Source organism: Chiloscyllium plagiosum, chromosome 17, assembly GCF_004010195.1.
Source record: "Chiloscyllium plagiosum isolate BGI_BamShark_2017 chromosome 17, ASM401019v2, whole genome shotgun sequence".
NCBI lineage: Eukaryota > Metazoa > Chordata > Chondrichthyes > Orectolobiformes > Hemiscylliidae > Chiloscyllium > Chiloscyllium plagiosum.
Genome location: NC_057726.1, coordinates 28022199 through 28039536, shown reverse-complemented (window position 1 = coordinate 28039536; position 17338 = coordinate 28022199). Strand labels below are relative to the sequence as shown.

Sequence of the window (17338 nt, the reverse complement as noted above, 5' to 3'; positions counted from 1 at the left end):
GGAAGATGAGGCGTTCTTCCTCCAGGCGTCGGGTGGTGAGGGAGCGGCGGTGAAGGAGGCCCAGGGCCTCCACGTCCTCGGCAGAGTGGGAGGGGGAATTGAAATGTTGGGCCACAGGGTGGTGTGGTTGATTGGTGCGGGTGTCCCAGAGATGTTCCCTAAAGCGCTCTGCTAGGAGGCGTCCAGTCTCCCCAATGTAGAGGACCGCATCGGGGTGGACTTCAATGTGGACTTCAACAGTTTCCTCGTTTCCCCTTACTCCACCTCACCAGAGTTCCAAACTTCCAGCTCAGCACTGTCCCCATGACTTGTCATACCTGCCTATCTTCTTTTCCACCTATCCACTCCACCCTCCTCTCTGACCTATCACCTTCATCCCCTCCCCCACTCACCTATTGTACTCTATGCTACTTTCTCCCCACCCCCACCCTCCTCTCATTTATCTCTCCACCCTTCAGGCACTCTGCCTGTATTCCTGATGAAGGGCTTTTGCCCAAAACGTCGATTTGACTGCTCCTCAGATGCTGCCTGAACTACTGCGTTTTTCCAGCACCACTAATCCAGAATATAAAACCAGCAATACATGTAAATCACAGATTTAATTTTTGCATGAAATAGTGACCTTTCCATTGGATACTATACTGACTTTAACAGAAAAGAGGTTTCATTTGTGGTGTTTGAAGATGTTTGTTGGACTTCCTATCTTCCCTTCTAACTGTTAACGTCTAGTTGCAGCACAACATTATTCCTGGTAGTTCTAGGCACCAAATCAATTTGTACCTCTGCAAATTAGCGAGAAAGTGTATCTCAATACTGAATCTTAGTGGTCCAGTTGGTTGAACTTTTCCAGGAGAATGTACAAGATTGTTTAAATTCATTTAATGGGAGAATAGATAAGCATGTTGGAGATAAGAACAAAATGGGAAGTGACTCAAATAGAAGCATGGTCACTGGCATGAAAAATGTGTTGCTGGAAAAGCACAGCAGGCCAGGCAGCATCCAAGGAGCAGGAGAATTGATGTTTCGGGCATAAGCCCTTCTTCTTCCTGAAACCCTTCTTCTTATGCCCGAAACGTCGATTCTCCTGCTCCTTGGATGCTGCATGACCTGCTGCACTTTTCCAGCAACACATTTTTCGGCTCTGATCTCCAGCATCTGCAGTCTTCACTTTCTCCTGGTCACTGGCATGATCTGGCTGATTCTTCCCAGTTCTAAATGGCTGGCCTCTTATCCTGAAACAACAGTATGGAATCTCCAGTCAGGGTAAACAGCTTCTCAGAAGCCTTTGGAGAACTTCAAATGTTCCAATGGGATACATCTTCATAGTTCAGAACATCAGACATGATAAGCCCATTCTATCTGAATATTAATTCATGTGTCAGCTTCTTATCTCAGAAATAAACTTTGCACTCCCACTAAAACAAGTATATTTTCCTTTAGGTGCAAGATAACCAAAACTGTCACAGTACTTTAAGTTGAGGTCCAAGCTCTCATCCTTGTGATAATTAACTGGTTATACGATGCCAGCACTAAAATGACTCACATATCCCTATTCTCCGTTTTCTATCTGTTGACCAATATTCAATCCACAGTAATACATCATCCCAATGCCATGAACTCTGGTCAAGAGAAATAGCCTATTATCGGGCACTTTATTAATCATCTCCCGAAAATCCAAAAATGTTAGTCATTTCTCCTATCTACCCTGCACCAGTTATGCACTGAAAAAACTTCATTTAGATTTGTCAAAAATTAATTCTCTCTTATGAACCAATTTTGATTCTGCCTTGTTTTAGTGGTTTACCAAGTGCCTTGGTATCACAGCCCTTATAGATTATAGTATTTGCCACAGTATTAAAGTCAGGCATTTTCCCAGGTCTCTCTCTCCATTGTTTTCTGACAGCAAAGTTACATTTGCTGCCTTCCAATCCATGGGGACTATTCTAGTGCTCAATTAACAATCAGAGAAATTAGTATGTGTTACACAAGTTCTCTGCTTTAAAGGCAGCAGTAAAAATCTGCAAATTTACAGAGTTCAGCTTTTTTTGTCTGCAGTATCAAAATACTGCTGAGCTTGGATAATTGTGTGTGAATCGTTAAGGGTTTAACAGGGTTTGTTTCTTTTTTTCTATATCCAAGATTTAAGATAGTCTGATTGAAATGAGGGCAAAAGGTTAATACTAATAGGGTTAAAATTAAAATGCATGGAAGTCTTGAAACAAGAGCTTGACTTTTTCCATGAGTAACAATAAAAGCTTATCTTAGGCACATTATTCTATGTTAAACAGAGCAAGGAGATCAAGGAAACTGAGAATTTAGGGAGTCACGTGGTTAGAACTTGCAGTTGCATGTATAAGGAAGTGTTAGCCATGCTGCCTCTGTACTGTGAGAAGTGTTGGTTTGCTGTGCCATCGCATTGACAGTGAAGGGCACATCCACACTGTCAGTGCTTGACCAGGGTACAACCAGAATTCAAAACGGTGTAAGCCATGATCATCTATTCCAGGATTTCCCAGCAGCAGCATATTTTCTTGGCTGCGGCAAGTGCTAAAGTCAGACTAGCATTGGAGAAAAGGGATGTAGTATGGAGTATATGAGGCAAGTATGGGATAACAGGTGAAATCTCAACACACTTTATGGCAAGAAACTGTTCATGAAGTTGGACAGAGTGGAGACTTTAGGGAGGATGAGCAAACTGACCATAGTGCAGTGATACAGACTGCCATTGAAGAGAGGGAAGCAAGAGAAATCTAGTTGTCATCAAGGATAGTATAGTCAGGAGAATAAACTGTTCTCTGTGGCCAAGATCAAGAGTCCCTAAGGCTGTGTTGGCAGTCTGGTGCCTGAGTTCAGGGTATCTCATCTGGGCTGCAGAGGAACCTGGAGTGGGAGGGGAGGGGAAAGACCTCGATGTCATGATCCACGTAGCCACCAGCAATATAAGTAGAATGAGAAAAGAGGTTCTGCTGAGGGAATGTAAACAGCTCGAGGCTAAATAGAAAGCAAAACTAGAAAGGTAATTATATCTGGATAACTACCTGAGCCATGAGCAAATTGGCACAGAGTCAACAAGATTAAAGAGGTAAACATGTGTGGTGTGGGAGAAGCAGGTTTGAATTCATGGGACATTGGAACCAGTACTAGGGAAGGAGGGAGCTGTTCCGATGGGATGGGCTCCATCTGAATCATAAGGGTATCATGCTGGGACCAGAATCCTGGCAAGTTGTATAACTAGGACTTGGGGTGTAGGACTTTAAAATAAATTAGAGAAAATGTTAAAGACAGAGAGGCATCAGCAGAGATTATTAAAGTTTCCAGAACAAGTAAAACGACAAAGACTTTGGAAAGGATGAGAAATCTAACTTCAGGTACAGCAGATAAGGGGACAACAATGAGAAGGAGGGTGCAGTCATTGCAAGATGGAAGCTGTTCTACTTAAATGCACACACTATACAAAACAATGTTGATTGGAAGGGAAGACAGTGGAGCAGCAATGGCAGGAGTTTCTGGAGGTAATTCAGGAGACATAGCAGAATTTTGTCCCAATGCAGAAAAACATACGAAGGTTGAATGAGGCAACTATGACTGACAAGGGACACCCAGGGACAGCATAAAAGCAAAAGAAAAAAACATACAATACCAGAAAGATAAGTGGGAAGCTTTTAAACACCAGTCGAGGACAACTAGAAAAGAATAAGGGAAGAAGATAAAATATGAAGGTAAGCTAGCTAGTAATATAAAAGAAGATTCCAAGAGATTTTTAGACATATAAAAGGAGAGAGGCAAGAGTGGATCTCGGACAACTGGAAAATGAGGCTGGAGAAGTTGTTATGGAGAACAAAAAAATTGCAGAGGAAGACATCAGTACCATAACTTCAGTGAGAGTCGGTGTCAGAGATCAGTGTAGCGGCCATCACTAAAGAGAAGGTGCTGGGGAAGCTGAAAGGTCCAAAGGTGGATAAATCAGCCAGACTGGATGGAGTACACTCCAGAGTTCTGAAGGAGATATGTGAGGGGATTATGGAGGCATTGGTGATCTTTCAGGAATCACTGGAATCAGGGAGGGAGAGAGGCTGCCAGAAGACTGGAAAATGGCTAAGATAATACCTCTGTTTAAGAAGGGAGGGAAACAGAAGAAAGGAAATTATAGGCTGGTAAGTTTGATCTCATTTGTTGGTAAGGTTTTAGAGTCCACCATTAAGAATGAGATTGTAGGTTACTTGGAAGTGCAATGTAGAATAGGGCGGAGTCAGCACAACTTCATCAAGGGGAGGTCATACCTGACAAACCTATTAGAATTCTTTGAATAAGTAATGAGTAAGTTAGACAAAGGAGAGTCAGTGGACAGAATCTATTTGGATTTCCAGAGGGCCTTTGACAACCTGCCACATGGGAGTTTGCTAAATAAGATAAGAGCCCATGGAATAAGGGGCAAGGTTCTGGAATGGTTAGAGGATTGGCTGACTGTTGGTAGGCAGACAGTAGGTATAAAGGGGTCTTTTTCAGGAGGGCAGCCAATGACTAGTGGAGTGCCACAGAGATCCATGTTGTTATCACAACTATTCGTAAGAGACATTAACGATCTGGATGAAGGAAGGAGGACATTGTTGCTAAGTTTGACATAAAGTGGACAGTTAGTGTTGATAAAGCGGAGAGGCTGCAGAAAGACTTGGATATGTTAAGAGAATGGGCAAAGAAGTGGCAGATAAAATACAATGTGGAAAAATGTGAGGTTATGCACCTTGGTAGGAAGATTACAGGCATAGACTATTTTCTAAATGGAGAAAGGCCTTGCAAATCTGAAGCACAAAGGGACTAGAGAGACCTAGTTCAGGATTCTCTTAACATTAACATGCAGGTTTATTTGGCAGTTAGAAAGGTAAATGCGATATTAGCATCCATTTCAAGGGAGCTAGAGTACAAGAGCATATATGAAGTACTGAGGCAGTATAAGGCCCTGGTCAGACCACATTTGAACTAGTGTGAGCAGGTTTGGGACATGTATCTAAAGAAGGATGTGCTGCCATTAGACAGCATCCAGAGGAGCTTTACAAGAATGACCCAAGGGATTATGGGCTTGTCATATGAGGATGGTTGAGAACTCTGGGTTTGTACTTTATAGAGTTTCAAAGGATGAAGAGGATCTCATTAAATTTACAGAATACTGAGAGGCCTGGATGGAGTGGATGTGAGAAGGTGTTTCTACTAATAGGAAAGACTAGGATCTGAGGGCACAGTCTCAGTGATGGGACGGCCTTTAGAACTGAGATGAGGAGGAATTTCTTCAGCCAGAGGATGGTTAATCTATGGAACTCATCAATACTGAGGGCTGTGGAGGCAAAGTCATTGAGTGTTTTTAATAGAGATAGATAGTTCTTGACTAGTAAAGGGATCAAGGATTATGGGGAGAAGGCAGGAGAATGGGTTTGGGAAACAAGATCGAATAACGGTGCACACCTGATAGGCCAAATGGCCTAATTTTGCTCCTTTATCATGTGGTCTTATACTGTACAGTTAGTGAAATCCCACCTCATTATAGTTGAAGGCTCCAAGCAGCAGATGGATAATTGTTATAACTGCAGTGCTGAAAGTCCTGTAGGAGGATAGGTATAAACCAAGCACCAGGTAACACTGTGGGAGAGAGAGTCAACCATTAATTTTACATCATGTAGGTTTTATTTAGTAGTACTGAATTTGAGTATTGCTGAAGAAAGACAGGACAATTTGCAAGAATAATATTTCAAAGAGGAAATTCTACCCCAGTGAGAGGGAAGTACTGATTGGTTGGTAAATGAACTGAAATTGCCTCAGGCATTGCCATGGAGAATGCACCAAATGATGAATGACAGCTAACATCTGGGTTTTGCTTAAATTTTGGACAGTCCAATGTAACACTGATTGGTTAGGGCATTACCCTGAGAAAGTAACCAGCAAATTGTTGTCATCCTATTTTGTTGAGTTGATACAGGCAAAGTGTAATGCATGTTCTTTCTATCTACAAAGAACAGTGTCCTGTGTATTAGTATGTTTAGCTTACATTACATGTAAATGTGCCACACTGCAAACTTAGCTGACAATCTTAGATTGGTTGTTAGTATGATTCTTTGCTTACTCAGGATTATCCAGCAAAAGATGTCCAATTGTAGAATTACATCAAATGTTAGATATTGTGAGTTTTGGAAGCATGGACTGATTGGGTATGGTCAGTACTTTGTTTGTTCTGAACAGATTCTGAACATGCATGGACATGTTTCTGAAATGATCCACCAACCTTCGGAAGGTGTGTTCCCCATAGCCGGCATCACACCAGCACTGAAAATCATATATCACAACACTAATTAGTGTGATTGGCAGAATATGTTTTGGCCTGATGGCATCATCCTGTTCTTGGTGAACACCATTTGCATTGCTACTGCATAGCAGCAGCAGGAAACAGTTAGCTTCACCTATTGCTCAAACCTTTCAATACGTAAGCCCTCATCTGAGGTAGACTGAGCAGACTGCCTGAATTACTGCAACATAAGATGAGAATTGATCTTATTAGTGTAACCAATATCCTGCAGAATAGCTTTAATGCATTCTATTTCAGTCTCAGGTTTGCAAGATAAACAAATGGCTTATTTATGAGGATGCCAATATGTCCAATTTTATAGCACGTGGAACTATTGGAATCCCAACACATACTGAGCAATAAAGATAAATTTGCAGCCTTAGAAATAGATCTTGCAGTTGCACAATTGAACTCATAATGGCACAGTAACACTGTTGCAATGTGAAATAATTCTCTGCTGCTCAAAGTGAAGATGCCGGTATTGGACCGGTGTACCAAGTTAAAAATCATACAACACCAAGTCATAGTCCAACAGATTTAATTGGAAGCACTAACTTTCAGAGCGCTGCTCCTTCAAAAGTGAAGAAACATTTCATATATCCTCCAAAGCAAAACTACTCACCAGATTTAACAGCCTTACTCAGTTAGGTTTATATATAATTCCAGTCCCAGACTATATAACAGGCTGATAAAATCCTTTGAAGGAATCTACAAGGCATTTAATGGTAAAAACAATCTTACTACTATAATAGTAGCACCAATGCCATAATGACTGCAGTGATTCAATAAGGTTTCAGAGCGCTGCTCCTTCATCAGCGAACTGTGGAGCAGGATAATGATCCTGTCCCAAAGCTACCTGAAGGAGCAGTGCTCCAAAAGCTAGTGCTTCCAAATAAACCTGTTGAACTATAATCTGGTGTTGTGTAAATTTTAACTTTTCCACCCCAGTTCAACACCAGCACCTCCACGTCGTGATTCAATAAGGTACACCAGCCCCTTCCAGCATAACTACTAGTGGGCAATAAACTAATCTTTGGCATTTTCAAAAAATGACGTTTAAAAAGCCCTTGATTTCATCTTGCAAATTGTCCTAATGAGTTTGAATCAAAAACCTCCAACAAAATGGTCCTTTATTTGCAATACTCAAAATATAAATCACAATACAAATAAGCTATTTGCTAATGTATATTTATGAGACTTCCCTAATTTGTATCATTATGATAAAACTTTCTACGGTAACATGTTGCATTTTAATAACACCATTAATATATTAAAAAGTCTCAAGGGGCTCAGGGTGAAGCCTGAATAAAATCCAGCATTGAGCACATAAGAGAAAATTAAGAAAGGTGACAAAAGTTTGATAAAAGAAGTAAATGTTAAAGAGTGCGTAACAAGTTAGAGAGGCAGAGAGACTTATGAGGTGAAAATTGAGGTGTTGCTTCACTAATGACATACATCAACAGGCACAAGGTGATGGCCGAATGAGAATTGTCATGTGCGAAGATACAGGCAGAATTTTGGATGAGCTTAAGATCATGAAGTGTGGACACAGGGTGTTAGTCAGGATTGTGTTCAAACAGCTACAGACAACCATGGCATAGAAGAGGGTTTCAGCAGATAAGCTGATATGGAGGCAAATTAACGTGATATGATGGAGGTGGAATGGTGCCAATATGTAGCTGGAATTTCACCTCAGGATCAACCATAATACTAAGGCTGTCAGTTGTCTGGTTCACTCCTATTCTGCACCAGGGAGGGAGTTGATAGCTTATATCAGAGAGAGAATGGTCTTTCCAATATTAAGTTGGAGGAAATTTCTGCTCATCAATACTTTATGGCATACAAGCATAATGATAAATTCATGATAATGGAGGGGTTGAGTGAGGTGATAGTGATCTGGAGGTAGGTGTTGTTAGCATACGTATAAACATGGTAAAAACAAGGACTGCAGATGCTGGAAACCAAAGTCTAGATTAGAGTGGCGCTGGAAAAGCACAGCAGGTCAGGCATCATCTGAGGAGCAGGATACATATAAACATGACTTTCTTTTGGACTGTGTCACCAAGGGAATTGCATACTGATGAGAAATTAGAGGAGACCAAGTATAGATCCTAGAATGACTTGAGCTCCCTGAATATCTATCTTTAGAATTAATGTTTAGAGCTATAGTAAGTTGTTTTTAAAGACCTACTGACAGCAGGAAAGCTTTAATTCATAGATCTCTAATCTGTCCTCCACGTTCTGTAATAAGGTCAGTTCTAAATCAAGACTTATCCCTGAGGTTATTAAGCCATATCTGAAGGAATGGTGGCTGAAGTTTCCAAAGCCTTCCTTATGTTTTTAGCTTAGTGCGGTGTTGACCAAGGCTCAAGAAACCCAACTTCCTTTTATGATCGATAGGCGACATCATAACTCTGGCTAAAGAAAATCTTGAATTTACCTGCAAGTGTCACATAATTTAACCTGCTATGTTGGCTAATTTCTGAACATGTGCTATCTGAACTTCCAGCCCCTCCAGATGAAGTGTGTGTGTTTGTTTGTGTGTGTGTGTGTGTATGTATTTGAGGTTGTAGATACTGTACAGCCTCGAATACCAGACTATAAGGTACAGTTTGTAGTGAGTAGTTCTACAAAGGGCAATCAAATGATGCATGTATCTATAGTTCTCAAGTTTAATCAAACCAATAAAATGCTCCATGCATTTTGATCCAATTATCCTTCCCCTGTAAATTGGTCAAGAATGTCAGAGGTAAGACTTGACTGAGGAAATGGATTAAGGCAGATCACAACAGATGGATTAAAGAGACACTTTTAATAGATTAAAATAAATAACTCATATTCATTGTCTTGGCTTTAGTAGATTCATAAATATTAAAATGTTTATTCAGTTTTTTCCCAAATTTGGAAATATTAAGCTTCCCCTGTCAAATGCCTGTGTATTGTACAAATACCTGGCTAGTGGCTTCCTTTCAGGACTCTGCAATGACTTAATCCATCTCTCTGCCTACCTCTCAACAGCGAAGTGCCTCCTATTCACTTAATTTTTAAAAAAATATTTACTTACAGCTTGGATGTGATTGCACAGAGAATTATGTGTGCAATCTTGATCCAATCAAGAGCATGACATGAATTTGTTTAATCATAGGGTCAGGCCATCAGATTATCCTACACCAGAAACAATGCAAGTTTTCAAATTCAATTCTTTTACAGAATTCTCAACCAGATTGCATCATCTGGATAGACCTCCATAAAAATGCCCAAGCATTATTTTGAGTAAATTGACACAGTACATGAGGAACAAATGCCATGATTACTTCCTACTTCATACTGAACTGTTCGTACTTTGGGAAAGGAGTCATGTTGAGATTAATTTAAATTCCATGAGTGGCAGCATAAGCATAATACTTGCTGACATATGTCCCTAAAAAATAAATGCTTTGTACTATTTGGAAGTCTGAATCTAAACAATGCTATAGAAATTGAAAACTTCTTAGTTTTAAGAAGAAAATGATTTCTTACTACAGAGGAATAGGCAATAAGTAACACCATCAAGATGACCAGAAGTCCCAAGAGATTACTCCAGGCTCTCTGTAGTGAAGAAGTAATCAAGTGCATCTTGGGATTCAAACGCAGCAGATTCCACAGTTTAACAGTTGCCAGTGATACCAAAAAGGCAATCACATAACCCAGACTCGAGTCTGTAATTGCAGTTCCGTAGAAATTTACAAACCTGGAAGTAACCACCAACATAATTTAGATTTTAAATGGTTTTGAAAAATAATGTTTATCTATTCAATTTAATATCAGCTATATTGGAATATTGTCTTGTGTTGAAAACTGCAATTTGATATAGTTATTGTAGCTGTAGGCTCGCAATTATCACTATGTTTCACCAACTCAGAACGCTCTGGGAGAAATGTGGGAGCAGCAATCCTGAATGTAAAAGATCCTGACACACTTCAGTTAAAAACAGAACATTCTTGTAAAATCCTGACCAAAAAAGAACCTTCAACTAATTCAACTTCACCAGATTCTCACTTGCAAAATGTTTTGCGTTGGATAAATTAACAGTGAATAGAATATGTACAGTAGAGAATTGTGTAGTAGAGGAATAATTTCACATCATTATGCTTACAAATTTAAAAAAAAATATTCAAATTCAGTGCCTTGTAAATCAATAACCTTATCTTTAAATCAATAACCTTATCTTTAAAGCAAGTTATACACTTGGAGTTTATAACTGATTCATCTTACTAAATTGCTATCATAGTTCTTGAAATTAATCATAACAAAATTGCAAGGTACAGGTCATTGACTAAAAATGAAAACAAATCAATAATTTAGATAATTTGTTGGGAAAATATGAGGCATGTGAATAAGGGATTTTTGCTGCCTAACAGTAGCTACATGAAAAATAAGGGTTGAAAGGTAAATTACTCACATAAACCAGAGTTTGAAGTAAGGAATGAAAAACAAATATAAAGTTGTGGATGTTACCCATAATGGCTAGGCCCAATCAGAAGTGTAGTCATATTTATCTTAACAAGGTAGCCTGATTGTTTAAGAAAGAAATGGCTTTGTAACACAATTAAAAAGAAAAGATTTAAAACCTGACCATTTTGGAGCCAAATCCTACGATGAATTGTGAAGTTACTGTGCAATAAGCGCCAGTGTTTATCAATAACCCAGAGATGCAGTTCAAAGAACATTTCTTTACTCAGGGTGGGTCAATAGTAATTACTTGCTATCCCATATACATTAAATCCTCAATAATGTTAAACCAGTTCTTTTGGCAAATTTTAGAACAAACACTGCACTGGTCCCCAAAGCACAAAAGCAGCTGCTACTTTCTTCTTCAATTAGAAATGAAATTTGTCTTTTGAAAATAAATCAATTGAAATATTTTGCTCTAGACCAGGAGTGTATGCTCACCCCTATTTAGAGTTGAGGCGTAAACTACTTCATCTCTGTCAGCAGTAAATTTAAATTCTTAAAGCAATGGGTCATATCATCCTGCAAGCATTATGTCTGGGAACAGACCCTGCCTTATCTCCATTGATTTGAATACGTCTTCAACAATTTGCACAGCATAAGAATTTGTCTACTTACCTGTCCTGATTTTTCAAGTAATCATTCATAACTCGATTTCCAAGGACAGCCCGTTTTATATACAGTCCAAGTGCACTGCAGCTGCACAAGATAATGGCTAAATTAATCAAGTTCCATTTGTCACAGAAGTATTTCATTCTTTTTTGCTTTAGGAGTTTTCCCTGAAAGAGGACCGAACACATACAGTTTGAATAAATCTGGATAAATTGAAGATCTTTCTTCACAATCACAGTATTGAATTAAATTGCACTTCTGACCCTTTTTGTTCAGATCTGTTTTTTAACATGCCATTTTCTTAAATGTTCTAAATGCAATTATTTCTGCACCTATGATTCATTTCTGTTTTCAGGATTAATATCATTATACACTCTTTACTCAAAAAGGCGGCAAACCATCTGGTGGTACAGCTGAGTAATGAAGCATTTAGTTTAATCAAAGGCAATGTGGCTTGTTGCTGAAATAGCTGATGCATGGAAGGGCTCGAAATAGGATTGTTACAAATTAGCCTCATCCATTGTGTCAGGAAAGGAATTTGGTCCCATAGAAGGATTATTTATCTTTCGGAAAAATTGTGCCCTATAAATGTAGTATTTATGTTGTGGAGTGGAAACATCTTGTGATCATAAAAGAGTGATAGCCCAACCCAAAAGAAAATCCTAAATCATGACTGTCGATGATTAGCACTGTGAATCAAGTCTCTGGATAATAGCATATCAATGTTTAATATGCTGACCTATATGGTATTCATGATTTGGAGGTGCTGGTATTGGACTGGGGTGTACGAAGTTAAAAATCACACAATCTCAGGTTATAGTCCAACAGATTTAATTGGAAGCAGTAGCTTTCAGAGCGCTGCTTCTTCATCAGGTGGCTATGGAGTATAAGATGATAGGACACAGAATTTATAGCAAAAGTTTACAATGTGATGTAACTGGAATTATACATTGAAAAAGACCTGGATTGTTTGTTAAGTCTCTCATCTTTTAGAATGTTAAAAATCATACAACACCAGGTTATAGTCCAACAGGTTTATTTGGAAGCACTACCTTTTGGAGCGCTGCTCCTTCATCAGGTGGTCGATAAACCTGTTGGACAATAACCTGGTGTTGTGTGATTTTTAACTTTGTACCCCCAGTCCAACACCGGCATCTTCAAATCTTTTTAGAATGGGCATGTTGATTTCAGTTCTTTCATATGTAAAACCCAGTACTTTCTTAAAGTTACATTCTCAAGTGAACTTTAAAAATAGGTGCCATTTTAGCCCAGATAATGTACTAAAGGTGTGAGGTGCCCTGTGTGTGGTTGTCTGTGTCCCAATGTTCAGACGGATTATAATCTAAAAAAGGAACTTACAGAAGCTTACATGGATTCATGCAGTTTTTGAGCAAATACAATGTAATTCTGCAAGTACAAATTCACCCCACAAGCGTGTGTGTGTGTGTGCATGTAGTGCAGTGGGGTCACCTGTACTGTGACATGAACCCAAGGTCCCCATTGAAGCCATCCCCTTGGGTACTGAACTTGGCTATCAGGCTCTGCTCGGCCACTTTGTGTTGTTGCCTCTCCTGAAGTCAGCATTAGAGGATGGTCACCCGAAGGTCCGAGGTTGAATGTCCTAGACTGCTGATGTGTTCTCCGACTTGGAGGGAACACTCGTGTCTGTTGATTGTTATTTATCCGTTGCTGTAGCCTCTGCTCGGTCTCACCAATGTATCATGCCTCAGGACATCCTTGCTTGCAGCGTATGAGATAGACAATGTTGGCTGAGTCACATAAGTACCTGCCCGATAAGTGGTGGGAGGTGTCCCCATGTGTAATGGTGGTATCCATGTTGACACTCTGACACGTCTTGAAGCGTCTACCATGACAGGATTGTATGGTGTTGTCCTGAAGGCCGGGCAGTTTGCGACAAACAATGATCTGTTTGAGGTTTGGTGGTTGTTAAAGGCAAGAACTGCAGGTTTCCGGAAGGTCTTGTCAAGGTTCTCATCCTCATTGACAATGTGTTGCAGGCTGCAAGGAAGATGGCATAGTTTTTTTAGCTCCTGCGAAGTACTGGACAACAAGGGGTACCCTGTCAGTTGCAGCTCGTGTCTGTCTCCTGAGGAGGTCATTACGGTTTCTTGCTGTGGCACGTCGGAACTGGCGGTCGATGAACAAGAAAAGCACAGACAGCCTCACACAGGGAACCTCACACCTTCAATGCATTATCTGGGCCAACATGGCATCTATTGTTAAAGTTCACTTGAGGATGTAACTTTAAGAAAGTACTGGGATTTATATATGAAAGAACTGAAACCAATATGCCTATTCTAAAAGATAAGAGACTTAACAAACAATCAGGTCTTTTTCAATATATAATTTCAGTTACATCACACCATAAATGCTTGCTATAAATTCTGTGTCCTATGATTTTATACTCCACAACCATCTGATGAAGGAGTAACACTCTGAAAGCTAGTGCTTCCAAATAAACCTGTTGGACTATTACCTGGTGATGTGTGATGTTTAACTAAATAGTATTTGTGTGTCCTTTTTTAAACTAAGTGAGTTCACGCCTCCAGTAAAGTAGCAGATGAACAAATTTGAGACAACCAGAGTGTTTGTACAGTAGATTACCATCACCACTACCTCCATGTCCAGAACATAATTCTAACATTACTTGTAACATGCTATGTTCTGTACCATATGACTGTTTAAAATTAAACATTAAAGCAGCAAGATATAGCTCACCAATACAAATAAATATGTAAATAAAATGTAATTATTTTTAAAAATGGGTCCTTATCATATTGTCAAACATATACATTATGGTCTAATGCTTAACCTTCATTCTTGATGTGAAGTCATTCAAATCATAACAAATAACCATTGGACATTATTTTATTTCATTGCCATTAGTCCTCTACATATTGGGCTGTGTATGGTCTGTAAAATCCCATTTACCATTTTAGAAAAGAAAAGCTGGCCCAGACATAACACCCACATTTTATGAGGGAATAAAAAAAAAGCTGCAGTTTACATTTGTTCCTTTGTTGCACATTTCTTCTGTCATTAATTGGTGATGAATTTAACTGTAATAGTTTAATATCTCTATGAAATATTAACACATGTTCTAGAGTTACAAATATGACTGTCATTGAATCATCCATACAAGTCTCCATTGTAAGTAGTTAGTTGTCATGTAAATGTGACTTTATTGGTTGTACACAACCTTTCTCTTTATAGAGGATTGGTCTCGACACGTGAGCAATGACACAAACTTCTTTCTGGCCTCAATGATTGGACTGAGAATTCAATCTGTCTGTAGCTGAAACAAAAACAGCAGCATCAACTTTGTTTTCTGGTATTATTGCTACTTGGTCTTCACATGTGACCAGAGGCTTTGGATAAAACTCCTTTTCTCGTTCTGAAAAGTTGTTTCTCTTTCCTCAGCTGCTGCCTGCCTTGCTGAGTATTTGCAGCACTTCCGGTTTTTGTTTCAAGGTCAGAAGTCACACAACACTAGGTTATACTCCAAAGTGCCCCTTTGTCACGTGAAGCTTTTGTTTCAGTACATTTGCTGAACATTAGCATCACCTCAGCTCCTTTAAGTGCTACCAAAGTTAGCTTTGGGAAATAAGAACACAACATCTCCACAACCAGTTGATTAACATTTTTCCCTTACACTTGTACTTGTAACTCAGACTGAGAAAGAGATTTGTTTTAATTATCAAGTGATTAATGAGCAAAATACATTGGCTGACTGCCCCATTGCATTGTGCTAGAGAAGGCCCGGTCCATTTTAATAGTGGGATTTTGTTGAAGTGTTTAGCTCACTGGTAAACAGGTAGCTGCAGCATAGGTTCAGAATGAGAGAATTGGACAGTACACTTCTCTTTGTACTTCTGGGTGATGCGGGGTGGTATTGTGTATGATGCATGTTCCACCACTTGTCACCAAATTACAATCAGGGTTCCTCATACACAGCAGAAACATGATTTGCATTTTTACATGGACAATTCCTTCAAAAGGATAGGCCTTCCAGCTGGCCGTGCAGCTGGGTGGCACGGTGGCACAGTGGTTAGCACTGCTGCCTCACAGCGCCAGAGATCCGGGTTCAATTCCCGCCTCCGGGTGCTCCGGTTTCCTCCCACAGTCCAAAGATGTGCAGGTCAGGTGAATTGGCCATGCTAAATTGCCCATAGTGTTAGGTAAGGGGTAAATGTAGGGGTATGGGTGGGTTGCGCTTCGGCAGGTTGGTGTGGACTTGTTGGGCCGAAGGGCCTGTTTCCACACTGTAATGTAATCTAACCTAATCTGTCCTTCATTTGACATCTTTCAGGCTGGTATTGATGGAATCTCAGATGGAAATGACTGGTCCATTTTTTCTGGCAATTTTGATGGGAGAGGCCACTATGTTGTGGAGCAACTGGACATCCCTCCCAGAGCATTCACAGTCTCCCTTTCTTCTTATAAAGTCCTGTCTGTCACTAGTCTCGGTTTTTCGGGTGCTTTGGACGGAATACAGTCAGGCTGAAAGAAATGCTCTGTGACTAAATAAAGAATCACAGTTTATCAAACCTCTCCCTTTTTATTCCATTTGTTTGTTAGTTTTGATCCAAGAGTGGGACTTAATATAAATACCCTGATTCAAGTCTTAAAGATTTACCAATTACCTCGGCACAATAAATCAAGGTATTTCACCAACAAATGATACATCAGATTGCAAGGCATTTTCCTGTATAATTACCTCTGTATAAGACATGTGCCCAAAGCATTGAATTAAATGAATGATTAAATTATTGCTGACTGATTAATTTTAATGGTTGTTTATAGAAATCACAGTGCAATTGTAATATTAATTTAATCAGCTGTAGTTATGAAAAAAGCCTGACTTATTTCATTGACATCCAACTTCATCTTAAGGAAGATTTCTCTTCCACTATAACTACCATTTAGTGATTTAGTTATTCATCCTTGTTGTATATTTCCAATTGGGTAGCATGATTCCATCCAAAATGTTATTGCCACTGAAGCTAGCTGGTCATAGTTGACATAAGTTTCCTAATTGCCAGAAAGAGAAAATGAGGTCTGCAGATGCTGGAGATCAGAGATGGAAATGTGTTGCTGGAGAAGCGCAGCAGGTCAGGCAGCATCTAGGGAACAGGTGAATTGACGTTTCGGGCATTAGCCCTTCTTCAGGAATTGCCAGAAAGAGCAATTCAAAGAATACTTTTCTACATTGGTTTTGGCAGGTGATTAGTATTGAAGTACATTGCACACATAAACACAACTTGCACAAACTCAGAAACCCAAACAACGCTGAATTATTTGCTGAAGCAGTGCCCAAAGGTGGGATGCTTCTATTCTGCCAGCCACGTGCAGAATGGTTTTCCCTCATTGTCAATATCAATGGCGGGTAAAAGATATTACAGGGGGATCTAAGATGGCGGCGATATGAGAAGATCACACTGTAGAGCTTCGCATCGCAGCAGGAGCAGGACGGTCCTTTAACCCGCCCAACCCAGGTCATCAGGATTTCTTGGGGCATTGGAAAGATTGTGGAGCCCCAAGAAACATTTAAAAATTGACTTACCTGTATTTTCAGCTGTCCAGAAGTGCCTAAAAAGAGAGGAGTAGTATCTGAGGCCGGGCCTGCAGCTCAGCCTGCAGCAGCCTCAGAGCCGATTACTCTCCAGGACCTGGTGAACCAGGTCTTGAAATCTCGTGAAATGTTGGGGAAACAGATTGAAGAGAAGCTGGCTCCAGTCTCTCATGCTGCAGAAACATGAGCAGCAGCTGGGAGACCTGGAGAAGAGGTCGGATGAGGCGGAGCACAGGGTCACAGTGGTGGAAGCTGATGCCAGTTCATTCAAGGAAGAGATCCAAGCCCTGAAGACGCAGGTTCGTAATTTG

At 39.9% G+C, this 17338-nt stretch overlaps 1 protein-coding gene across 1 annotated transcript in view; it reads right to left on the bottom strand.

Moving 5' to 3' along the window:
- The window catches only part of LOC122558306 (polycystic kidney disease protein 1-like 2), a 134249-nt gene that overhangs the window by 3285 nt on the left and 113626 nt on the right, over positions 1–17338 (bottom strand). Inside the window, exons 31-33 of the mRNA XM_043706723.1 lie at positions 11441–11601; positions 9851–10061; positions 5530–5631 (exon numbers count right to left, since the gene is read on the bottom strand). Coding sequence (XP_043562658.1) covers positions 5530–5631; positions 9851–10061; positions 11441–11601 — 474 coding nt within the window. The remainder of the gene's footprint in view (positions 1–5529; positions 5632–9850; positions 10062–11440; positions 11602–17338) is intronic.